Source organism: Scylla paramamosain, chromosome 20, assembly GCF_035594125.1.
Source record: "Scylla paramamosain isolate STU-SP2022 chromosome 20, ASM3559412v1, whole genome shotgun sequence".
In the NCBI taxonomy this organism is placed as follows: Eukaryota; Metazoa; Arthropoda; class Malacostraca; order Decapoda; family Portunidae; genus Scylla; species Scylla paramamosain.
The window spans coordinates 17032662-17057707 of record NC_087170.1 but is presented as its reverse complement, the minus strand read 5'-3'; the positions used below and the strand labels follow the sequence as shown (position 1 = coordinate 17057707).

The 25046-nt window shown below is 42.1% G+C and overlaps 3 protein-coding genes across 9 annotated transcripts in view; 2 read left to right on the top strand and 1 right to left on the bottom strand.

Annotated features, from left to right (window-relative positions):
- Nucleotides 1–7264: 7264 nt before the first annotated feature.
- Nucleotides 7265–9632, bottom strand: LOC135110498 (elongin-C). The gene is made up of 2 exons (XM_064022867.1): nucleotides 9424–9632; nucleotides 7265–8596 (listed from the first exon to the last, which is right to left on the bottom strand). The coding sequence occupies exons 1-2, from the start codon at nucleotides 9630–9632 to the stop codon at nucleotides 8455–8457; spliced, it is 351 nt and encodes a 116-aa protein (XP_063878937.1). The 3' UTR covers nucleotides 7265–8454.
- Nucleotides 9532–18383, top strand: LOC135110496 (N-acetyltransferase ESCO2-like). Of its 2 annotated transcripts, XM_064022865.1 has the most exons (12): nucleotides 9532–9670; nucleotides 11422–11803; nucleotides 12657–12835; nucleotides 13117–13316; nucleotides 13436–13540; nucleotides 13913–13963; nucleotides 14274–14362; nucleotides 14465–14593; nucleotides 14927–15194; nucleotides 15441–15994; nucleotides 16218–16389; nucleotides 16761–18383. In XM_064022865.1, the coding sequence occupies exons 3-12, from the start codon at nucleotides 12658–12660 to the stop codon at nucleotides 17289–17291; spliced, it is 2277 nt and encodes a 758-aa protein (XP_063878935.1). In that variant the 5' UTR covers nucleotides 9532–9670; nucleotides 11422–11803; nucleotide 12657; the 3' UTR covers nucleotides 17292–18383. The 2 variants fall into 2 exon arrangements, with proteins under 2 accessions (XP_063878935.1, XP_063878936.1); XM_064022866.1 differs by lacking the exon at nucleotides 13913–13963.
- A 3300-nt stretch (nucleotides 18384–21683) lies between these two features.
- Nucleotides 21684–25046, top strand: part of LOC135110495 (very long chain fatty acid elongase 4-like) — a 37606-nt gene continuing 34243 nt past the window's right edge. The window contains exons 1-2 of one of the 6 annotated variants that reach the window (XM_064022861.1): nucleotides 21684–22586; nucleotides 24466–24602. In XM_064022861.1, coding sequence (XP_063878931.1) covers nucleotides 24536–24602 — 67 coding nt within the window. In that variant the 5' untranslated portion in view covers nucleotides 21684–22586; nucleotides 24466–24535. Of the gene's footprint in view, nucleotides 22587–24459; nucleotides 24603–25046 lie in introns of all 6 variants that reach the window. The other 5 variants (XM_064022859.1, XM_064022858.1, XM_064022862.1 and 2 more) reach the window with 5 other exon arrangements.

Here is a 25046-nt window from a genome sequence, read left to right as displayed (position 1 = left end):
ACCTTGAGGAAGTGAAGTGGAAGGAGGAGGAGGAGGAGGAGGAGGAGGAAAAAGAATAGCAGGGCAGGAGGAGGAGGTAAGAGAGAAGGGTAAGGAAGGAATAAGAGGAGGAGGGATAGATAATAAGGTGGAAAGGAGAAGAAGCAGGAGGAGAAAAAGGAGGAGGAAGAGGGGGAAGGTTGTGGTGATAGGAAGGGGGTGGAAGAGGGAGGAGCAGGCAGGAGGAATTGAAAGTAAGGTGGAAAGGAGGAGGAGGAGGAGGAGGAGGAAGTTACGTAAAGTCTTGAGGAAGTAAAAGAGAAGATGAATAAGGAAGAGAAAGGAGGAATAATAATACGAAAAGAAAAATAAAAGAAGAAAAATAGAAGAAGAAGAAGAAGAAGAAGAAGAAGAAGAAGGACATTACAAGAAAATACTCCTCACTTTCTTCTTCCTTTATTTCCTTTTTTTTCTCCTTATATAACATTTCCTCTTGCTCCATCTTCTTTCAGCCTCCTCCTCCTCCTCCTCCTCCTCCTCCTCCTCCTCCTCCTCCTCGTGCAAAGTACAGCTTATTCCACAGACAATTTCTGATTATAATTTTCTCACATTTCTTAGACTTTTAAGAGATCATCGACACCATTATCTCCTCCTCCTCCTCCTCCTCCTCCTCCTCCTTCTCCTCCTCCTCCTCCTCCTCCTGTCCCTCTTTCGTTCATCCCTCCCTTAAAGTGTTAAAGGGGAGAGGGAATTTGGTTTGTTATTATATTGTTCTCTCTCTCTCTCTCTCTCTCTCTCTCTCTCTCTCTCTCTCTCTCTCTCTCTCTCTCTCTCTCTCTCTCTCTCTCTCTCTCATTCATCTGATTGTTTTTAAACATTTCTTTTTCATTTTTACATTTCTAACCTCCTCCTCCTCCTCCTCCTCCTCCTCCTCCTCCTCCTCCTCCTCCTCCTCCGCCAGTGTCTCGACTCAAAGCTAAAATGCTCCATCAAAACTTTCCTCACACAAACCAGGTTGGTCTTATCTCCTTCAGAGCTTTCTTCCCCTTCTTCAGGAGGAGGAGGATGAGGAGGAGGAGGAGGAGGAGGAGGCTTTGTGGACAGTGAATGCACCTCTTCCGAAACATCATTAAGGAGTAAGATCAAGAGGAGAAGGGGGAGGAGGAGGAGGAAGGGGCAGTATTAATTAAAGTTCCCAATGTACGTTTGAAAAAAAAAAAAAAAAGTGGGTTTTTTCTGCCCAAACAGTAATCAAAAATTACTTTTTGATGCGAGTGCTCGTGCGCGCACGCACACACACACACACACACACACACACACACACACACACACACACACACACACACACACACACACACACACACACACACTTGTGTTAGCTTTCACCTTCAAGAGAAGAGAGGAGAAAGTGGAGGAAAAAAGGAGAAGGTGGAGGGGAAAAGGAGGAGGAGGAGGAGGAGGAGGAGGAGGAGGAGGAGGAGGAGGAGGAGGAGGAGTTATTGAAATCTATATCAATACTATATTTTCAATTTAAAAACGCAGACGAATAAATAAATAAATGGGTGAATAAATTACGAGAGAGAGAGAGAGAGAGAGAGAGAGAGAGAGAGAGAGAGAGAGAGAGAGAGAGAGAGAGAGAGAGAGCCTGCGTCCTCCTGTTTTTCTCATTACAATTTCTAATACTTAACTTGACAATCGCTATTAATGATTAAGAATATTTTTGGAATGTTTTTTTTTTACGAACTTTTTTTTGTATTTATTCTTTCTTTTCTACAGTTTTTTTTTTATTTATTTTTTATTATCAACTATTTTTTTCTTATTTTTCGAAGCGTGTTAATATTTCACATCTTTATTTTATTTATTTATTTTTTTTTTTTGTGTAAGATACGAAAAGAAAAAAATACTGATAATAAGAAAAAAACGAAAAAAAAAAGAAAAATAATAGTCTACCATGAAAGTCCACTGGGAAAAGAAAACGAATGAAGAAAACGAGCAGAGGGATGAGAACAAAAAACTGGGAAAAACAAGACAAGGAAGAAAAGTAAAAAGGAAAAAAATGATAAAAAGAAAGAAGGAAAAAAAATATATACATTGTGAGGAAAAATTGTACATATATGTATAAATTTTGACTTATTTGAGAAAGAGAAGGAGAAGGAAAAAGAAGAGGAGGAGGAGGAGGAGGAGGAAGAAGAAGAAGAGGAGGAGGAGGAAACAGAAAAAAGAGTAACACAGAACATGGAAAAAGACGGAAAGAAAAACAAGCGAGAAAGTGGAAGGAAGGAAAGAGTAAAGAAGAAGAAGAAGAAAAAAACAGAGGAAGAAAGAAGAAGGAAAAAGATAAGATGGAATAGAGAGAGAGAGAAAGAAAAAAAGAGAGAGGAAATGAGAAGAAATGAAAGAGCAGATAAGGAACCATGAAAGATAAAGAAAGTAAAAAGAGGGAAGAGAAAAAAAAACTTTGAATAGAAGAGGAGAACAGGAATAAGGAATAGGAGTAAAAGGAAAAGGAGGAGGAGGAGGAGGAGGAGGAGGAGGAGGAGGAGGTTTTCCCCTTTAAATCCGCAGAGATGTTGTATTATTACGAAGAGAGAGAGAGAGAGAGAGAGAGAGAGAGAGAGAGAGAGAGAGAGAGAGAGAGAGAGAGAGAGAGAAAGCAATATAATCACTCACCTTTATCACTCTAATCTCACTTCATCTGTGTGTATTCTCTCTCCAGTAGTAGTAGTAGTAGTAGTAGTAGTAGTAGTAGTAGTAGTAGTAGTAAGTATACCTCAAATGATAACTGTATTTATTCATTTCTTTATTTATCTATCTTTCTTTTTATCTTTTTGTTTTATTTACGAATTAATGTATTGAAGTATTTATTTATTCATGTATCTATTCATTTATTATATTCACTATTTGTCAATTTCATTTGTTTATTTATTTTGTGTGTGTATTTTCATGTACGTTTTGTTTTCCTTTCGTTTCGCATTTGTTTCGGCGCAAAGTTTACTGTTTCGCGCTTGAGGATTGAGTGCGTTCCCTACCAGCCGGTGAAGGAGTGATGCAGCAGATACTCGTAAAGCGCTATGTGTTTGCCGATGAAAGATGTGTTTTTGCGTCTCTCTCTCTCTCTCTCTCTCTCTCTCTCTCTCTCTCTCTCTCTCTCTCTCTCTTTGTTCTATTTCTCTTCTTTCTCACGTACTGTACTCGCATTGATAGTCAAACAAAGAACTCGTTATGTGAATCGCTCTTGTCTTGACTAATTTTGCCATTGATGATGCAAAATACTTGTTCGACCACCACGATACATGGAAACATCATTTTTAAACTAAGACTCTAATGACTTCCACCAGATCGTGTTCAATTAAAGTCCGTAGTGGAAATCAGATGCTTAAACGTGTGAGAATGACGGCCCAGACGCTCTCCTGTGGTGTTGGGATGTTTTTCGTTTACATTGTGTAAGAATAGCAACCCCGCGCTCACCACAGAAAACGGACCCTCACGGAAGAGAACTGTTTAGTGACATTTTTTTTATGGATGACTTGTGAAAAACCGAGGAATACTAAATAACCACCATTTTGTGAGGGGGAGGTGGAGGAGGAGTGTGGATGATCGGTGCGAGCACGGTGCAGCTTCGTCCCGTGTCCTTTTCCTCCTGGGCCCTCTCTGCGGCCACCAGGCTATAGGACATAGTGACGCCGGCCATAGCCACCGCCAGAGGGAGCAGCACCAGCAGGGCCACGCAGCGCACGATCATTAGCACGGGCCACTGCTCCTGCAGCCGCACTTGCCCCAGGGCTGCCCACGACGCGGTGACCACAGCCTGCCGCAAGTTGTAGGTGGCGCCGTTAGCGAAGGTAAGCGCCACCACGCCGCCGCCCAGGACAATCAAAGGCAGCAGGAAGAAGGGCACCACCAGCAGCGCCGTCACACCGCCGCGCGCCAGCCTGGTGCACTGTGTCAGTGGTTCAAAAAGCACAGACTGAAGGCAAAACAGCTTCACGAACCACAACACCACGAGGCACAGCAGCAGCTGCGTTGATAGGAACTCCATCCACACCAGCTTGCTGTAGTTCTTGTACATGTTGCAGATGATGTTGATGACCGCCACCCTGGTCACGAACAGCGCGGCGACCAGGCCGGCGTGCAGCGCCAGGCCTGCCAGGTTCAGCACCAGCACGGCGTGGTCCTCCCACTTCGGGTCGCGGGTTGTGATAAATAGCCGCCAGAAGTAAGGCGACTCGAGGGCCGCCAGCAGCAGCAGCGCGGCCGGCAATGCCAGCAAAATGTTTTGCATCTTCTCTCGGAAGTCTCTGTCCCGCGGACCACGCACAAAGTAGTGAAGAACTTTGTCGCATGTGGGCCGCTCTTTGAACATCGGTTTGTCCTTGAAGAAATCGGGAAAATAGTTAGAGAATCTTCCCAGCGTGATGTCATAGGTCAGCATCCACTGCCCCGTGAAGAACTTGAGGAAGTGCAGCCTGACCCGCGCCAGAGTGTCGGTGCTGGAGAGCGTGGTGAGGAACACGGACACGTAGCGGGAGTTTGGGGTGAGCCACTGCAGGTCGCGGAGCCTCTGGAGGACATTTTTGTATGTCTGACTGGCGTCCAAACTCATGTACAGGCCGTGACCGCCCTCGCCAATGAGATGCCCCTCCACCCACACCATGTCACCCAACTCCCCGCAGAAGCCGAAACCGTGCTCGCACCCCTGCGTACACGTCCCCACGCCGCCGTCGTCCTCCGGGTCCGGCACGGGACAAATGTGGGAGTGCATGGAGGTGGTGGTCCAGCAGCGGAAGCAGGTGGTGTTCACGTCATCGTCCCTCAGCAAGGCTCGCTCGCAGCTTTCCTTCGGGGCGGTGGTGATGAAGCACGGACTCTCCTTCACGACAATCTGGCGCAGTCCCGGGGTTTCAAGGACACTTTTCCAGGACAGGGCCGCGTTCTCCCTGTAAGTACTGTCTAGAAACTCCTCCACGAGAGTCAGTACCTGGTTTCCGGTGACGCCCTTGCCCTGAGTGATGTTGCCAGAGAAGTGGGCGAGCACGATGGCTTGGTAGAGGCGCTGGCGGTCCTGGTTGTCGTGCAGTAGGTGCAGGGCGGCGCCATAGAGGGCCAGCACGCCCATGGTGACGAGGGGCTGCAGTCTGGGCGCCGCCTTCACCCACAGCCCCAGGTCGGCGAGGGGCTCCAGTTTGTGTCGCAACTCCCTATACAAGTTCATCTTTCCTCCCTGAATAAAATAGAATAGAGTGAAATTAGAATAGAGTAGAATAGAGTAGATTTATGTGAATGCTAGTGACGCTGCTTCTCTCTCTCTCTCTCTCTCTCTCTCTCTCTCTCTCTCTCTCTCTCTCTCTCTCTCTCTCTCTCTCTCTCTCTCTCTCTCTCAGGAATGTAAGTGAAGTGTCGTATTGTTTCCATTCTGTGTTTTGTGTGTGTGTTTGTGCGCTGCCCTCACGACATCCAATAACAGAAAGCAGTAAAGGTGACGAGAGAGAGAGAGAGAGAGAGAGAGAGAGAGAGAGAGAGAGAGAGAGAGAGAGAGAGAGAGAGAGAGAGAGAGAGACTACCCCCATTTAATCGTTCACAAATCAGAACGTACGTATATTATCAAAACCACGAAGATTAACCTAACCTAACCTTACCTAAAGAAAAAAAAAGAACATTGGACGTGGTTATTTATCAGTGTTCGTAAAGCTGTAACCTCTGCTCATTATTTTGCCGGGTTATAAGACTTAGTAAGGCACTGGCTAAATACTTCAGAGGGTAAGGCTATAAGCTATTGGGTTCTCTTGGTGCTGGAAAGTATGGTGTTATAGGTTACAGTGCCTCGGTGGGCGTGTGGACGAGTGTGTGTTGCAGAGGACGTGATGGGTTGGCTGTGTAAATTAGATTACATTATTTTTTTTTTATTGGCCACAAAACACAAAGATTAAATAAAGAATAACTAGTGTAAGTTAAGCTAAGATCACAAGAACAACATTTACAGTAATGGATGATTCAGTAAAACAAACCATATTTCACAAAACACTATAGAGCAAAAATACAGCAATAATCAGATCGGTCATAAGAATAACATTTACAGTAATGCATGATTCAATAAAACAGAACAATAATAGTAGCTAGTTATAAAAGAAGAACCCACTGTGCTTTTCAAATTCGTCTCTTTCTCTTGGTTCCATAGTTACTAACACCGCATTTTTTTAGCAATAGCGTTCTGCCTTTTTACGGCAGCGTGAAGCCACATAAACGCTCAGACACCGCCAGCAGCACCAGCAGCAGCAACACGCGGCGGCCAGTGGCTCGCAGCATTATCGATCGCGTTCACACCGGGAGGCGACAAGAGGGAGGGAGAAGAGGGAGAACGCTCAGCACGGTCTATAAATCCCTATCTCTTCGTTTTCTTTAAGCTCAAAATGAAAATTCTATTTTTTCATTATTCCAAGCCGTTGTTCTCCAGTTTGAAGGGCAGGGGGTGGAAATCTTTTTACAGAGAGAGAGAGAGAGAGAGAGAGAGAGAGAGAGAGAGAGAGAGAGAGAGAGAGAGAGAGAGAGAGAGAGAGCACATTATAGTGTCTTCGTTATCTAGTTCGAAATAATGAAAATTCTAATCTCTCGTGACTCCTGCAGTATAATACGGTTTCTTGCTTCTCCAGTTTGAAGAGGAAAAATTAAAATCTAGCATCTGATTCCACGAGTATAGTGATTTTTTTTTTTTTCCCCACTTTGAGGGGGAAAAATCATACCTAGCTCTTAATGATTCCACGGGTACTGTATACAGTCTTGCTCTTCCATTTTGAGGGGAAAAAATATTGTCTTTCATAATTAAAATGGGCCAACTTTGTCATCCAGATTGAGGGAAAAAAATTAAAAATCTAGCTAGCATTTATTGACTCTTGTTGTCTTGCTTCCCCAATTTACAAGTCCTATGTTGCCTGCATCTGGTGAATCTCTCTTCCTCACAAGTATGTCCTTCCTCTTGAGTTACTCCTTTGAATGACTGGCTGGTTTGAGCTACAAAGACAGTTTTACTTAGCCAAGATAAAACAGGCACCATATTTCAGCTAATCCTTCATTCACTATTAGTCATCATTACTGTCCTCTTAAATTGTATTCTTATCGTGTAATACAATATTTAACCTAGATTAGGGGGAATGATTAATTAATGTATGTCCTTGTGAAAATCCATTTGTAATTACAAAATAGGTAGGCAGAAAACTTTTAAGCATTTAATCCTATGAACTATATTTTTTCATAGCAATCTTCTTGTCCACTAACAGTACAAACAACTGGATGATTACCAATAATTTATTCAGAACAATGACACATGAGGCTTTTGCACAAATTGTACGAAACAAAACATACAAAGCCCAATAGAAAGCACTTTTATTAGTAGTTCCGGTGTGAGTGTTGTGAGCACTAAGACACAGTGAGGCCTGCCCTTGGAAACCGTCATTCCGGGCGAGGCGAATGTTGAGAAGGCATCACGAGGAGACCCTCGCTGCCTTCCGTGAATTGTAAAAAAGAAGGGAAAACAAAAAACACCTGAACCTTGAAAATCTGACAACTTATTTGGCATAATTAATGGATCTAGTTATATATTTTATGTACAGTGTAAGATATCATTACAGCAATTTCACATTTGTAACAATGAAATCATTCCTCACAAAGGATGACAAACATATCTAACAAACCTCTCTTCCTTGCTTAGCGGTTTGTCACGCAATGCATCTTATTTTTGGTTTGACGTCTTTCAGGTTTAGTAAAACACTTGGTCTTGTTCGTTTCTGAGTGAAAACCTGTGCACATGCTATGATTAGCAGTACTACAGAGGCTCTGGGACTAACCTACTATACCATACAAAGAATTGCAGTAAATTAATGTAAACTGCAGCACCATTTTGCTCTTACATTAATAATTGCTGTCTAATAGTAGCTTGCTTATGGTTCACCTTACAAAAATTGATCTTTTAATCTTTCTTTATACTGTGACAGACAAACTATCACTGATCAGCTGCCGTGCTCCAGAGCCTTATGGGGAAATAAATATTTAAAGCTATCTTATTCAACTAAGAGGAGACGATTTGTTATGCTAGGAAGGAAAAATAAAAGAAAACAGAGTTCTCAAAAAAATCTTCAAACCATCAACAAGAAAATTTCAACTGCATGAACAGAGCAGCTTGGTAATATAAGGAATTGACGAATGTGGCAACACGTACTAGGGTATCAAAACGCTCCACAGCCTCCTCCTCCTTCCTCTAGGGCGGGAAGTAAACCTTTCATCATGGTGCATGAGGCAAACACCAAAGAGAAAAGAAGGGAAAGGGAGAAAGAAAAAGTATGAACCTGGATGCATATAAAGTTATGTTCCCCTCCCTAATCAAAATTATCTGAGTTGTTTCTTCCTTCTTTTTAGCTTTGAGGAAAGTGGAGGGCAGGTGGTGTGACCTCTTCTGTCTGTCCTCTACTGTATGTCGGGTTTCCTTTAGCAGTCCAGGAAGTTGGCGGCCATGAGGAGCTCCAAGGCGATCTCCGGAGCAATGGGAAACTCGGGGATCTCTGTGGAGCTGTTGGTGTAGCGCACTTTGTAAGTGAAGTACATGCACACCTTCTGAAGCACATGTGACCTTGAAGAGAAGCAAAATGCAAGCATGAGAGAATGTATCAACACAAGCATCATCAAATTAATCATACAAAAAACAAGGGAAGCTACAACAAGTCATCAATCCTACACATGACAGTATCTTTATAAAATATGCCTTCCCATTTCCACCTAGCATCCCCATCTATAAATTTGTATAATAATTTTTTGAAGGCCCTTATTGACTCGACACTAACAGCCTGATTACTGAGTCACACAATTAGGTACATCAAGCTTGTACCCACAGCAGGACTCATTGACTAGCGATGAGGAGAAAACCAGAAAAATATGATACACGACAGGATGTTGCAACACAAATATCAGTTTCATCACAGCTTGAGCCACCTTATCAGACTTACACCCACAGCTGAACTCATTGCCACTAGCCAAGATCTCCATGGCTCACTACTTATAAGTATGAAAATAACTGTGTTTTTCTCACAAAAAAACTTTATACTGCTTTCACTATAGACTCTATTGTTCTAGTGCTTCAAAATTACATCAGCACTATTTTCACTTTAGATCTTATTGTTCCAGTACCTTGAATTAAATAAGTCAGTCTGTTTTAAGTGATTACTAATATCTGATGTTCATTGTGAAAATTAGGTATCTGCAGACCACTAGAAACTTAAAGATAACATTAACTCCCCTACAAATACATTTTCTTGAATACTGTCCCTTGGAGCTTTTGAGATTGCTGGCCACTCCTGATAAAAAAATACTGAAAGGACTGGACATAAATATAACAAGACTTTAAAGAGTAAAAGAGTAATATAATTGAATAAACCCCCCCGTCTCTGCTTCCACACTTACGGGATCTCTCTAAAGTTGACCTCGTTCGTCTCGTTCTCAGCAAACTGTCCAGGACCAGAGAGCATGGCCTTGATGGTGCCCGAGGTGAGTGCATGGTCTCTCTTCACGATGAATTCATGTCCGTCCGAGGAGATCAGCTTGACGTACATGGCATCCGGGCCCTCACAGCCGCCGTACACACGCTCCTCATCCTTGCCATCATCCCCCATTGTAAAAAGATTGCCTGGAAGATGATGAATGGTTTAAGGTGAGACTATAGGATAAAATGGCCATGAAGGAAACCTGAGATGTATAACTGAGATATTTTCGCCAGGTACCAACACAAGCTTGTTCAGTGATGGGAATTCAATCAAATACACTGGAAGTTAATGCAGTCATAGATATCACACTAGGAACAGTCACTCACACTCCATAACACATTTCATAAACACCTAAAAATCTCAAGACTGATTGATGATTTTCCTCCCACGTGATAACCCAAGACTTGCACTCCTTATGATGAAGAGTAATGAAGTGTAATGCCTCTCTTCATATCTACATAGCCTTGAAATATTTCCCTAGTATTCCTTCCTTGTATCTACTGGTTCTGCACATGGTACTTAACTCAGTCCTCCACTCTGCTAGACCCTTGACTAACACCATTTCCTGCAGACGAGCTGCTCGATTATGTCACAATCACCAAGTAATTTCCTCTACTTGCTTGCCTGTCGAGTAACACGGTAGGTAAGCAGGTGAGCAAATCCATGACTAGAAATTCACCTGTACCACATTTCCACTCGTTAAAACAAAGACGAGAAATCCACGTCCACACTTCACCTTCCCCAAAATGAAGTCGAATGGAAGACGAATCACACTTTACAAAGACACTTCAGGGAAAACCCGCCACCAGTGAACAAGAAGGTATATTTTTTAATCATTCCCCATACCCTGAAGCTCCTGGAGGGTTAGTTGACCTGGAAAAAAATCAATAAATACCCGAAGACCAAGGGTAGGGATAGCTGGCTGGGATACGGAACACTACACATCTCTTATTTCACGCCCCACGGCTTATATACCCGTCTAATTTATCCCTGCAGTGACGCCCCGAAGTGGTGTGGAAGGCGGTAGGGCACTAGGGGCAAGGAGAAGGAGGTGGGAAGGGAGTTATGCTAAAATGATGAAAGGAGGAGATTGACTCACTCGGCCGCTGCAAGATGTAAACAACGAGGCCGCCCTGCTATCTCGGCCCCGCGCTACTTGCCTCTCTCTCCCTCTCCCCCTTGCCTTCTCTCCCCTTCTCTCCTCTCTCCCCCTGCCTCAAACTTCAATATTTTGTTGTTTCATATTTGAAAAGGTGTTGTTTCTTGTCTAGCTCTTATCTTTATTATTATTATTATTATTATTATTATTATTATTATTATTATTATTTAGTAAAATGCATAATGTCCATTTTGCCCCTTCCCTGTCTCCACATTGCCTCTCATTGGATTAGGACTTCAATACTCTTGTCGTTCCTAATTTCAAAGGTTGTTATCTTATCGTCTAGTGCTTGTCACTGTCTCTCCCTGCCTCAAACTTCAATATTCTATTGCTCCTAATGTCAAAAGCTATTTCTTTTCTTGTTAAGTAATGTGCATGTTTCTAGTATGCTCTTCATGTCCCTCCGTGGCCTGAACTTCATTATTCTGCTGTTCTATGTCCTTCCTAATTTCAAAAACTTTTGAGTAATATCCATTCTACGTTTTGAGCTTTATGAGGTGTCGTCATTCTTGAATGGATGAAACACTGTGAAGATTGGACAAAAGCTGTTTTCTTTTGTATATGTGATGGAAGAGTTGTGTTTTGTATATAATTCGTATTTATTTTATGTTGTATTTGTAATAATCAAGACTAATCTATAGATATTGCAATGTAATGACAATATTTTCCCCCTCTTAACTCAAAGTCGAGATAGATATAAATTAAAGTAATTTTTTAGCCTATTCAGAGATTATAATACATTTTAACCTCACATTTTAGATTTTTCAGTAAAGATTCGAGTGGTGCAAGTCGCCAAGAACCAGACGGCCAGTCTGGCGCCAAAACAAGACCCGGGGAAGGAAAACACTGCTCGTCGAGTGCTGTAGAATATCACACTAAAGCATTGAGAGAAGCAAAGGAAGACAGAGGAGAGTGAGTGACCTGAAAAGCGATACAAAGCTGAAGAAGTTACGAGAAGACTGGAGAGCGACCTGAGAAGCGACATCAAGCGAGACAGGTCACAAAGAAGGAAGGAGCGGCTGCGTGTTTACTAGTCTCCTCTGGTCAACTCGCCTTTCCTTCTGCTTCTGGCTGGTGTTCCCCCGCAGTGTGTGCGAGGCGAGCTGCTCCTTTAACACAGTCACCGAGAGGCACCACCAAGGTTAGTCAAATGTTGTAGGTTTCTTTGGACCATCACTTCTCAGACTGGCTCGCAGAGACAATGTATTTTATTTACTGAATTGAGATCGCAGTTACCATTTTCACACCATCAGGCGACTGTCACACACCCTCACCTGTGATACCAATCCTGTATTTGCTACACGTCTTTTTCTGCCTCGATATGTGTGTGTGTGTGTGTGTGTGTGTGTGTGTGGTGACAAATGGGGTAGATCCAAGTCGGACCATCATCTCATCCAGCTCGGACTACTGAGCCAGCCTGCCAGTCAGTCCATTATTTCGTGTATTTACTTATGTGTCCATTGTTCAATTAGCTTAGTTAAGAAAAAAGTGGATAACATGCTTAATTTCTTTTAAGATAATGTTTGTATACCACAATATATTTTCTTTGCTTTGGGAAGGATTGCAAAACTCCAAATAGGGTTGCTTATGAAAAACATTGAGATGGCTGTGATAGAAGATACAAACTAGAGAGAGTATAAGATAGTCATGGTTGGGTATGAAACCCGAAGCATCTGGGCTGAGGAGAGATGACCCTGCCTAACTCTGCCCTGCTGTGGATGGTGACCAGGAGAGGGAATGATGCCCGCTGTAACCTGACAGGAGAGGAGGGAACCTGGGAGTGCTTAGCTGTGGGTTGGCGAGTGGGTGATGGTGTATGAAGGTGCCTGGATGCTGGGACACCTGCTTCTGATGTCATCCAGGGGTGAGATGGCAAATGTCACACTGGCAGATAAGGATGAAGTATCCCCACAATGCAATGGTGGTGATAAAGGCCATGTTTGGGGGAGAGTTGTGACCATTACCATAATACACCTTGTTTCTTTCTCACCCAGCATGGCACCAGTGTTCCCTGACTGGGGTATCTTCGCACTGCCCCGCCGGGAGCCACACTTCCGAGATATGATGGAGAGCCTGCAGTCCCCACCCAGCCCAGCCACCCCGGAGCCATCCAAGCAGGTCCTCACCTCTCCCCAGGACTCCCACAAGGCTCTGTTCTCACCCACAGCATCAGGTAATTTTTCTCAGGGAGGCTCCTCAAAGGGCAGGGGATTGTCATTTACTTTTATAATAATAGGGAGGTAGTGAAGAAGGATAGGGTGAGGTGATGTGTGTAACTGAGGAAGAGACTGAGAACACTGGAGATGCCTGATCTGTCTGGTCACCATAGAGAAAAGTTACACACAAGGAAACTTAATATTTTTTTTCTCTCAGAGAACTGATTTGGGATTGTATAAGCCAGCAAAGACAAGAATATGACACTGGAGAAAACTAATAATCTTTTGTTTTTTCCAGGCGCCAATTTGGGATTCTATAAGTCATCCAAAGCAAAACCATCCTCTGGGGTCCACAAGGCTCCCAATGCTGTGCCCAGCAGACCCACTCACAGGTACACCCAGCTGCCGGCAAGCCGCAGGAAGAAGACTGAAGGGATGAACAAGGGAGTCAGCCATAACATAAAGAGACCCAAACTGAAAATTGTACAAGAGAAAAAGGTGAGAGTAATATTAAACAAATGTACACAAAAATCAACACAAGTTTTTATACAGGAAGGAGACTTTGGGTTGTAAATGGTGTGTCGTGTTTGGTGAGTTTCTATTTTGTGGCCTGACAGAAGAAGCTGAAGATGGAGGAGACAGCAAGGAGGATCAAGGAGAGAGCCCCGCGTATCCCGGCAAACAGGAGCCCCGTCAAGTCCCCATCATCAACAGTGCAGAAGGTAATTATTAATGGAGTGGAAAGAGAGCTGTATATTTCATTGTTTCCAGTTAGTCATTCCCTTCATTAACCTGAGCCCTCTCCAAGTTTATAGGTGTCAGAAAATCCTTCCTAGTTTTGTACATCCTTATTTATTTTCCGTGATTATCATTGTTACATAAGTATTTTCGTTTATGTGTGTACAGTGCTTGAGTTTTCAGTATCGTGTTAACATTGAAGTAATGTCATGGTAGTAATGTACTTTCATTTAAACATTATATCCTCCCTTTTCATGTCCTGTATTTCTTGTTACATGACCGTGTTGCAGAAAAGCTGTGAATGATGGAGTGTGATACCTCACTAGTTCTTTGATTTTAAGTTTTGCGTCTTACAGAAAAAAATGCAAATATTGTCCCCGCCTGGTGTGTCTTTATTGAATGATGAGGTGAGAAGCATTGGTTTTTATTGTAGACTCTCTCTCTCTCTCTCTCTCTCTCTCTCTCTCTCTCTCTCTCTCTCTCTCTCTCTCTCTCTCTCTCTCTCTCTCTCTCTCTCTCTCTCCTCTCCTCTCCTCTCCTCTCCTCTCCTCTCCTCTCCTCTCCTCTCCTCTCTCTCTCTCTCTCTCTCTCTCTCTCTCTCTCTCTCTCTCTCTCTCTCTCTCTCTCTCTCTCTCTCTCTCTGTGATATTGTAACAGCTGCATTGCAAGGTAAACATATCTTCCATTTGACCCTCGTCCCTCCCTCCCTTCTCCAAGGAGTCATTTCTGCCGGAACCATCAAGGGGCAAGTTCTTCAAGAGTCGCTCCCGTGCTGCTGCCAGTGTCCAGATCAGCAAGAATATTAAGTAAGTTTGTGGACTTGGTTGGTGATGTATTTGCATTGTGTCATCATCCGGTAACTCCCACAGCATCACACTCACTCACCCGGCCTTCCTTCCCTCCCGCAGGCTGTCCGCTAAGTACAAGGATGTGTCGCTGAATCAGAGGGCAGGAAAGACTTTTGCCAAGAAGAACATTGGCCGCTTGGTGGAGGAGAAGCTGGACCAGTATCTCCAGCAGCCCAGGGTGTCCAAAGAGTATGTTCTTGTGGCTACTGTTTGTGTTGGTGCAGAGGTTGATTGTGTTAATCCCCAGTGTGCTTTGTTGTGAGGTTATCATCAGGTGCTCTTGACTGCTGATTGTATCTTGAGTGCTTATTGTTTTAGTGGGTATTTTGGTTAGACCTGTGATGTTTTAAGGATCTTATTGCTACTGTACTTTCTCATCATTACCAAGACTACTTGTACCTGCTCCATTTCTTACATAAATCCCTTTGTAACCCCAAACCCAGTCACAATGTCTTGTGTGCTGACTCCTCCATAATGAAGTCACATACAGCCCTGTCATTTTAGCAACTCCTCATCTTGCAGGATCAGCGAGGTGTCACTGCTCCCCTCAGTGTCAAGTGCCCCAAGGCCCGCCCCCACCCGCATCCGCTGCAGCCCCTCTCCCACCAAGAAAGCTCCACCTCGCAGGACCCGCACTCCCTCGCCCAAGAAGAGAGCCGCTGCCACCACCACTGCCATGCCCACCATCACAGAGAAGGCCTTGGACACTTCCCTGGGAGAGGAGCTGCAGGACATGGAGTTGATCATGAAGGAGTGGGAGAGTGAGGATCTGAAGGCTTCTGCCAGTGAGGTAAGTGCTCCCCAACACAAGTAATTTACTCATGTTGATTTGTTCTTTTGTAGGTAAGTTCATGAGTAACATAGAATGAAGGTGAGATTTTGCTCTAATATACAGCTCTTAAAAGTTGGAAGCAATAACAACATATACTGTTTTGATTTCAAATATATTTCAATATCTTTTAAGGAAAACTTAAAAGATGGTAAATTGTATATAATGAGGACTTATACTTCATAAAAAGATGAAACAATATTCCAGGATGCAAGCGTTTCAAAACGCAACTCCCCAAGGAAGCTGAATGGAGGCTCCAGTCCCTTGCGGCGATCACCAAGGAAGCTCAGTGGATGTGCTTCACCTGTCAGATCACCGAGGAAACTCAAGGGGTGTGCTTCACCTGTTAGATCACCCAGGAAACTCAATGGATGTGCTTCACCTGTCAGATCACCCAGGAAGTTCAATGGGTGTGCTTCACCTGTCAGGAAGTCACCCAGGAAGCAGGGGTCTGAGGATCTGGCACAGGACTGGGAATCACCCTGCAAGCACCAGGAAGCCTCAACGCCAGGCAAGAAAACCCACACCAGCCGGGCCATGGCAGACTCCCTCAGACTGGAGCAGCTGGGTGCGTCTCCGTCAAAGAGGTCACCGAGGAAGCAGGACAGGTCAATGCCACAGAAGCGTGGGAATGAGAAGGACAGGGAGGAGGAAAGTGCCATTCCAGAGTCTCCATCCAAGAAAGTCAAGTATTTCCCAATATTTTATCCCAGCACAAGGCTTGCTGACTGCAAATTCCCAAGAAGCAAGAATGGGAGGAGGTAAAATTGTGGCACTTTTTCTTAGTGACATCTCTTTTCTTTGTTTTAGCTTAGAATTCTTGCTTTTCTCTTCTTTTTAGTTGAGGTTTTAGTTTTGAAAATAATTTCCCAAGGAACTTTATGTATTTACTTAAAAGAAGAGAAAATAAAATCTCATGTTACACGCATGTACAAAAAACACAAAGCAAGTTGTATTCTGAAGAATGTTTTTTACCACTTGCAGCAATAAGAAGTCTGAGATAGATGACACCCAGATGATGATTGATGCCGGCCAGAAAGAGTTTGGGGCCAAGCAGTGTCCAGAGTGTGGAGTGTTGTATGAAATGGGCAACCCCTCTGATGACACCTCACATATGGACTACCACAATCACCTGTTTAATGCTCTCAAGTACACTGTAAGCATCTGGTGGTTGGCTTGTTAGGACAGGATTACCCAAGAAATGTTGCCAGATCATGTTTTGAAATCACTGGAAAACTGTACCTGTGCATCATGAAAAAAACAATCCTGGCTGCCTTTGTGAATGTGTTTCCATCATGAAACATTAGGGTGGCTTGTTACTCCTGCTTACTCTGGAGTATTTACAGAATGCACAATATTTTGTTTTATTTTGTCAGATTGTTTTTATTTATTTGTCTCAAGTGTCAAAGTGTCATCTCATATATGCAGCGATGTGCTGAACAAGGACTACATTATCTCCACAAATATTAATATTTTATATCAGAATACTTCTCCACATCTCATATTAACTCGAGATTTTCATTGCAGGACTGGAAGAAGGAAAACCTGGTCCGTGAACCTGACCACCTTGGAGGCCGAGTGATAGCGGTATCAGTGCAGGACTCTGAGCGCTGGTGGCAGAAGGTGGAGGAGGTGCGGGAAGTTGTGGACAATGAACTGGGCTTCTCTGAGAACAGCATCAGGACCAGGGAGCACACCAAGGTCTTCCTGTACGTGCTGGACCAGCGTGTGGTGGGCTGCCTCATCGCCGAGAAGACTGACAAAGCGTACAGAGTTGTCCCTCAGAAGCAACAGACGGAGGGTTCAGGCCGCCTGGTGTGTTGCTCCCGGGATGCCACCAAGGTGTGGGTGGGGATCAGCCGTGTGTGGGTCCTTAGCGCCATGCGGGGGAAGGGCATCGCCTCCACGCTGGTAGACGCCATGAGGTGCAACATGTTCAATTGTCACATGCTCTCCAAGGATCAGTTTGCTTTCTCTGATCCCACAGAGGCTGGTTTAAAATTTGCTGAAAAGTACATGGGGAGACCAGATTTCCTTGTGTATCATCATGACTTTTGATTTATTAGTGGCTCAGAGCAAGGATGGTACTGTCTTCCTTATTTAAAGTTGCCCATATTCAGAAATTTATAATTGGGATGGAAGGTAATCTATTGGCTGGAGTTTCATGACTTGAGATAGATAGGACAGTTCATGGTCATTTTGCTTTACTGGGATTGAGAATATGGAGACAAATAAATTATAAGGTAAACTGTGACATTCAGTTATATTTTAGTTCACAGTTTATGATTTTATTATTTGAAGGAATTCATTTTACATTTGCAACAACAAAAAAAATACAATGGATAGTTTTATGCCAAAAAATTTGTCAAATGACCTTGTACACAGTTCATGTGAGGAAGATAGGAGTGATATAATTGCAACTTCCCTCCACTAATGATAAGTTTCAGTGGTTACTTTTATTCTTTTCTTAGGATGTCGGTAAAACAAAACATACATACCTCTTATTACACATTCTTTTCTACTTAATAGGGATCATCTGCACAATATAGAGGATATATTTTTCATACTTGTACATAGGACATCATTTTATAATTGAACAAATTACCTATCTTAACTTATTTGAATGACTGTTTCCTTGGGCGTGAGTGGTGAGTGTGTGGGTGTGGTGTTGCAGCAGTGTGTGCATCCTTGAAGGTGTGTACTGCAGCCAGTCCTGGAGTGCTTGTCATGTCAGGGAACTTTTGATGTTGAGATTAATTTTGTTTATGAAAAAGTAATATCCTTTGTAGGATTTCTTTACTCACATTTAATTCCTGCTATAATTTGTATTATCATTGTATACCTTTGTGTAATGGACAACAGTTTGCTGTTAAGGAATGTGGAACATCTGCATTGTTCCTAAGTACTGCAGGGAAGGCATATTTGTAGCTGAATATTTTATTTCCATCATTGTTGTGTCCATATTTACTGCTAAATATGTTCATTTCAGTGATATTTTTTTTTTTTTATGAATGAAAATTGAATTATAATTTCTATTATACATGTTATGAATGAACATGAAATTATAATTTCTATTTTAAATGTTATGAATGAAAATGAAGTTATAATTTCTATTTTGAATGTTATGGATCCAAATAAAGTTTTATAACAGATTTTGTATATGTGAACAATCGTAGTATGACTGGAGGAGGCACTAGACACCTGCCGAAACGATAATTACTCCCAGTGAGGTCTAAAGCACTGTTCAGGGTGTGCTGTGAACTTACCATTAAACCCAGCTGTGAACTCACTGAACGTTTCCCTTTGTGTCTCACAACACAAGGGGGCAGTCATAGCCTGCCCTCTAAAGACAACTCTCTTCCTCCACACAAAACTACAAGCACCTAATAACACACACACCCTTCACTCAAAAATTTTAAAATCATCATGGCGACTTCTACACCAGCCTCGGAGTCCCCATCTGGGGAGGGGACCATAAATGTCCCCAGGTCGGACTGCCTTTCTGTCGACGACCCTAAGTGTCTTGACACCCCCCTCAACTTTCTCTTCATTATCTTCTGCAACATTCGCAGTCTAAGATCTAATTTTCAATCTGTAGAACACCACCTCTCCTCTTCTAAACCTCATCTTTTCCTCACTGAAACTCAGGTGTCTGAGGCAACTGACAGTAACCCCTTTTCTGTTCCCTCCTACTTTCTCTATCCTCATTTTCGATCCAAAGCTGGATGCTGCGTTTATGTGCGCAATGACTTAACCTGCTCTCGTGCCCACGCTCTTGAATCTTCCGAGTTTTCCACCATCTGGCTACGACTACAGAGTCACTCTCATACTAAGTTTATCTGTGCTGTATACCTCTCACCTAACTCCTCTGATTATAAAAAAATTCTTTGACTACTTAACTTCCAAAGTGGAGCACGTTCTGACCCTCTTCCCTTTTGCGGAGATCTCCATTCTTGGAGACTTAAATGTTCACCACCAGCTTTGGCTTTCCTCTCCCTTCACTGACCATCCTGGTGAACTAGCCTACAACTTTGCTATCCTCCATGACCTAGAGCAATTGGTGCAACACCCTACTCTTAACACACAACCCTCATATAGCTAAAGTTATAGGCATTGGTCTGTCGCCTCAAACTAGAATGCTTTCACTTCACCCCTTTAAACAGGGGTGTGCCCCCAACACTCACAGATACCGATCATACATCTAGGAACTCTAATAAACCTAAGCTCCTTGAGAAAGGCATCATGTCGGGAACCAAGCCATTGTGCTGTATACACTTGTGTACTTTTTTAGAGGGTACCAGTATAAAGATCTCATTTGGGAGAATTCATCATCTGCACCTTTCTCATCTTTATTGTAAGAGGCCAAGCTAACGCCTCTGTTTGAATGCTGGGTTGCCTTGTGTCAGGGACTTTAGTGGGTTATTTGTGTGAATTAGCATGATCAATGTTACAGTTTTATGTGTATGAAGTGTTCTACTTTGTCTGGGCATAAGAGTGTGAATGATGTGTGTATGGGTGTGTGATGCTTTGCTTTGTACACCCTGTGAGGGATTGCCAGTTGTATATGAAATAAGCTGGACTAACTAAATAAATAAATTTAATTCAAACTAAATAAATAAATTGCATTCAAGAAGTCAAGATCAAGAGCAGTCAAGCCAAAACAGGCCACAAGAAGAAGAGGAGTAAGGGACGCTGGCTCAGTAAACACACGTGGGGCATCATAGTAAGCTTATTTACGCTCACGCTCCACACTCAGCAGTCATGTTCCTCAGATATTACTTCGACGAGAGTGGCAAGAGGGTCTACACACTCAAGGTAAGTGTGAGTGGTGGTGAAGGCTGGAAGAGCACACCCGAGTTATTTTTCTATATTTTCGTCTTCAGCCAGTCACATAACATAGGTAGGCAGCAATCAGGAAAGGTTTACCCCCAACTTGTGTAAGAGGAGGATAGTGAGTAGTCATTATGCTTTACTAAGACCGAGTATACGACTTATTTTTATTTATGTATTTTTATTTTTTTCAGGATAAAGATCCAAATGGAAAACCCACATTCTCTGCTCACCCAGGTATGGAATATTAGTCTGTGTTGCTGCTTTACGAAGACAAGGTTATAATGTCTCAAATCTCAGTGCATACAAGTACTTACACCGCACTACCAAATTCTTTTCCTCTGCCTTTTCAATCTTCGCTGGTTCTTGCCACACTGCCTCGCATTCCACCTCTTCCTTAAGTAACAAACATCTCGTAAGTAATACAATGATTAAACTTTGCACTTCACTACCAGATTATTTTCTTAAGTTCATTCACTCCTTCCTGGCGCTTTCCTCTCAGCATCACATTCCACCTCTTGCTTCAAACAAGTGAGGGTGACTGTGAACAGACTTGTAATATCTTAACAGTGTATCAGGGAGAAATAGCCGTCGCCTGTTAATTTTGATGTAGTAATTATGTATTTCTGGACAAAATATGATGAGAGAGAGAGAAATTTTGTTGTCCTTGGCTAGTGTCCCTCTTACATAAAAATAAAAAGTATATACAGTACATAATCTGATGAATAACGTTAGTTAATCCTATAAGGGTGTATAGATGAAGGCATTAATAACCTCACCTCATCTCCCACAGCACGATTCACCCCAGAGGACAAATATTCATTCCACCGGATCACCATCAAGAGAAGATTCGGTCTGCTGCTGACCCAGAAACCTCCTATTGTGTATTAGTCCATTAGCAGAGAATGGAGTTTGATGGGTTTTCTCTAGGATCTAAACTTCTGTATGGTGTCAAGGTGCTGAATCAAATATCATCCATTCATCAGTTATTACTTTATTTATTGTACCTGTGGAAAGTAGAGGTTCATAGGAGCTTGTCGTGTTCTACCAGGCTCCTCAGACACCTTGGTTCCTGCGTGGTTTTAAAGGTTCATCTCCGTGTGGCTGTGGTATTCCAGCTGCCACTGAGTCTTGAAGGAATGGTGCAGGTAGTGTGAATTGAGGTGCTGGTGAGGAAATATTGTGTTTTGTTGGTTATTTACAGTAAGGAAGGAGTTCATTGTGTCATCTTTGTTTGTGTATGTCATTGAAGATTTACGTCCGCTGAAATCTGGCATATATGTGTTGTAAGGGGTTATAAAATTAATTGATTGTATTGAAAGATAGAGAAGTATGGCAATAATGAGAATGATAAGTGAACTAAAATTACCTGGAATGATGAGAGATTATTATGGAGTCAGTGTGATTTAAATACATGTTAGGACTGACTTTGATGTATGATATTCCCATTTTTAGTGATGCCTAAGACCTTATGAGCAACATGGTTTGTGAGACAAGTTTTATTTATTTATTTATTTTATTATTTTATTTTATTTTTCACATAACCAAAGGAATGGGAATAATTAAGAAAAATAATTTTGTGTTGAACTGTTGCATATTGCACAGGATTCTTGCTGCACGACCAATAACTAGTGGTTCATCACACTATCCTTCGTGGAAACTAGTGCCGAAGTTATTTAATTTTATTTATTTATTTATTTACATAAAAGTGGGGGAAGCCTTCTGAAATGTTGATTCCTAAAGGAAAGAGCTAAAAGGATTATTCATTAACGCTCACACCGGATTACGTGGCCTTACGGGTCTTCTAACAAGTTTTTTTTTTCTAACTTTACGAAGAAAACAGATTGCAAAGTTCGCAAATCCTTAGTGAACAAAAGAATAGGAAGGAAGCCTAAATCATATTAGTAACAAGAAAAGTTAACAAATATATTCAAGTACCAGCTCAAAAGTCGCAAACAAATTTGAATGATACAAAAATTAAAGAAAATTAAAAGATAAGTAGCAATTTATGAAAATATTGTATAATAGTCTGCAAAATCATTGACATTGTATAGACAGATAGATACTATACGGCAATGACTCAAGTACCAGACCAAAAAGAGAAAGGAATCCAACACCATACAAAAAAAAGCTAAATAAAATCAATAAAAGAATAGCAATATACTAAAACATTATCTAAAAATCATTGATATCAAATAAATAGAAACACAATAACGGTACAAGTAACAGACCCCCCCAAAAAAATACAAAAAACACAAGGGAAGCCAAAGCCATACCAAAAAATAAAAAAAAAAACAATAAAAAAATCACACTTACTAAAAATATTATATAAAAATTATGGAAATTTTCGTAAAACAAAATCTCACACTACTAGACATTTTGAGCCAGGTAGTCGAGCGCGCGGCGTCTGCTTGTGACAGTGTAGGGGGCGGGCAAGTCAATACTCCTTTTAATTCTCGTGTTTCCCTGCCCTTGTGTGTCTCTTCCCGCCCGGCCACCCTGCATTTGGCTCTTCAGGGTGAGGTAAGCTCCGGTGGTGGTCCAGGGGGAGCGTGGTGAGGGGAGATACGGGGGGCAAGGGTTGAAGAGGCGGCGAGGGGAGTGTGTGTGTATGTGTGTGTGTGTGTGTGTGTTGTAGCATGGGAGTGTAGGGGCGTGTTGGAGGGGTGTTGTGATGATATGGTTAGGTGACTAGAGCCTCGGTTTTTGGCATGACAGTCCCGCTTTCTCATCGTCTGTCCCTCTAGTAGCAAAATGTCCCGTTTTTTTTTATTTTTTATTTTTGCCCACTTTTGTGGTGGCCCCACATCGGATGTAAAATTGATAATTTTATCAAACTTAACTACTACATTAACTGTTTATCAACTTTATAATGTACTTGCGCGCTCGCAAGTACACTACATGGGACTTTTGATACTGATTTAATAGGAATCCTTTGAGGTTTGGATGTTCATGGGATCAGTACTTTAATGCTAAGAATAATATTAATTACTGTGGGAGTGTTGCATGGGTGTCGAGGTGATGGGAGCAGTTCATGGGGTGGGTAGGACTCAGGGGTACGTCCAACTCAGACCATTCTGAATGACCAGTTCTGGCTATTTTTATTACAAACTTGAACCAACCATTATACCAACTCATACTCAAGATCCAAACCTTAGGTGAATCATCTCACCCTCACTCATTTATTAGATGATGGAAAGGGATTGCAAGATGACAGGAAATGGCAGCATTTCCTGCTGTGTGGTTTTGTAGGTTTGATAACCTTGTGTTCTCTGCACCAAGGAATTTGTTTTGTCTTCATGAAACGTGTAACACAACCGCATTGCTCATTAGGATGTGTTGATGTATTACAACACTGTTTTACTCAGTTATGGTAAATTGAGCCAGTTTTTTTTTATTGAGCAGTGTTTACTATAGTTGTATGTCTCTGTGTATTACTTCATTACTGTTGTTACAACCCTTGGCAAGGCCGAGACCAAAGCTTTGTTTCAGATGGGCACTAACACTACTTCCAGTGGACCAACACAGAAGCATAAATTGATTCACAATTTAATCCATAAAACAAGAACAACCGAGTATGTAACAACACAGTGTTAAATACTGAGACAGGCAGTAGAAGAACACTTCTAAAAAGAAAATCCTTTCCTGATAATATAGCCTAAGAAAGCAATGAATAAATACTAACATTAAACTATGAGAGAGGGGGAGTACTTATCTTCGGGATGGCTGTGCCCGGGTGGCTCACCTCATAAAGTAAACTACTGATTCAGTAGTATAGTACAACAAGGATAACAGCTTAACTGAAACAATAAATTCCAAAATTAATCACACAGTGTGAAGCACAGTGAATCACTCCCTAACAATAGTGCAGACACTTGTAACAACTATGTAGTGTGTATGTGCATGCAAGGAATCATTATGTCTTTCCCTGTACAGTGACTTTTAATTGGTTCCTGTAAATTGATTATAAAACTTAATGAAAATTTTTTTCTCAAATTATTATTGTAAAGCAGAGTTGATTCTTGTGCAGGAGCTGTCTTGAGCTATTAATGACTGGAAACTTCCTAATTGCAATATATATTTTATTTACATGTATGATTTCATTGTATTTTTCCCTGTACATTGACTTCTTAATTAGATTTAGTGAATTAATGTTGAAACTTATTGAGTAAATGCTTTTCCTTGGAATAATTGTATATCTTTCCTTATACAATGACTTTTTAGCCAGTTTTAGTAAATCTATAATGAAACTTAATGAAAAATGTTCTTCTTTATATCATTATTGTAAAGCATGGTTGTGTCTCATGCAGGAACTGTTTGTCTTGACCTGTTAACTTCCCTTACCATTAAGATGTGTGTTTTGAGACTCACTGCTACTCTTGTCTTTCCCCGGCAGCAGCAGCAGCAGCAACAACAGCAACAGCAACAGCAACAACAGTATTACTAAGACCCCCAGTACAGTGTGAGGCAAGATGGAGGTGGTTCAAGAAAAGCTACACAGGATGAAGGACCTTTATGATTGGTCCCTTTCCATAGCAGGTGCGTGAGGCTGTTTTGTGGAAGGTCTCTCTCTCTCTCTCTCTCTCTCTCTCTCTCTCTCTCTCTCTCTCTCTCTCTCTCTCTCTCTCTCTCTCTCTCTCTCTCTCTCTCTCTCTCTCTCTCTCTCTCTCTCTCTCTCTCTGCATGTGTTTGTTTCCTTTGCAACCTTATTTACTTTTATATATCTCACTGTTCACATAGACATCTCCTCCAGCCAGTAATCAGGAGAAGACAAGAAGTAACAGATTCAAGCTTTATAAAGTTAGATTTAAAGAGGAGAGAGGCAGGTATCAGTTCTCAAGTAGAGTGGTAGATGAATGGAGTAGACTCAGTAATCAGTCTGTTAGTGCCAAATCATTAGGGAGCATTAGAAGAAGACTAGACAAATTTATAGATAAGGATGATAGGTGGAAATAGGCAGGCATATTTTATAAAGGAAGTATA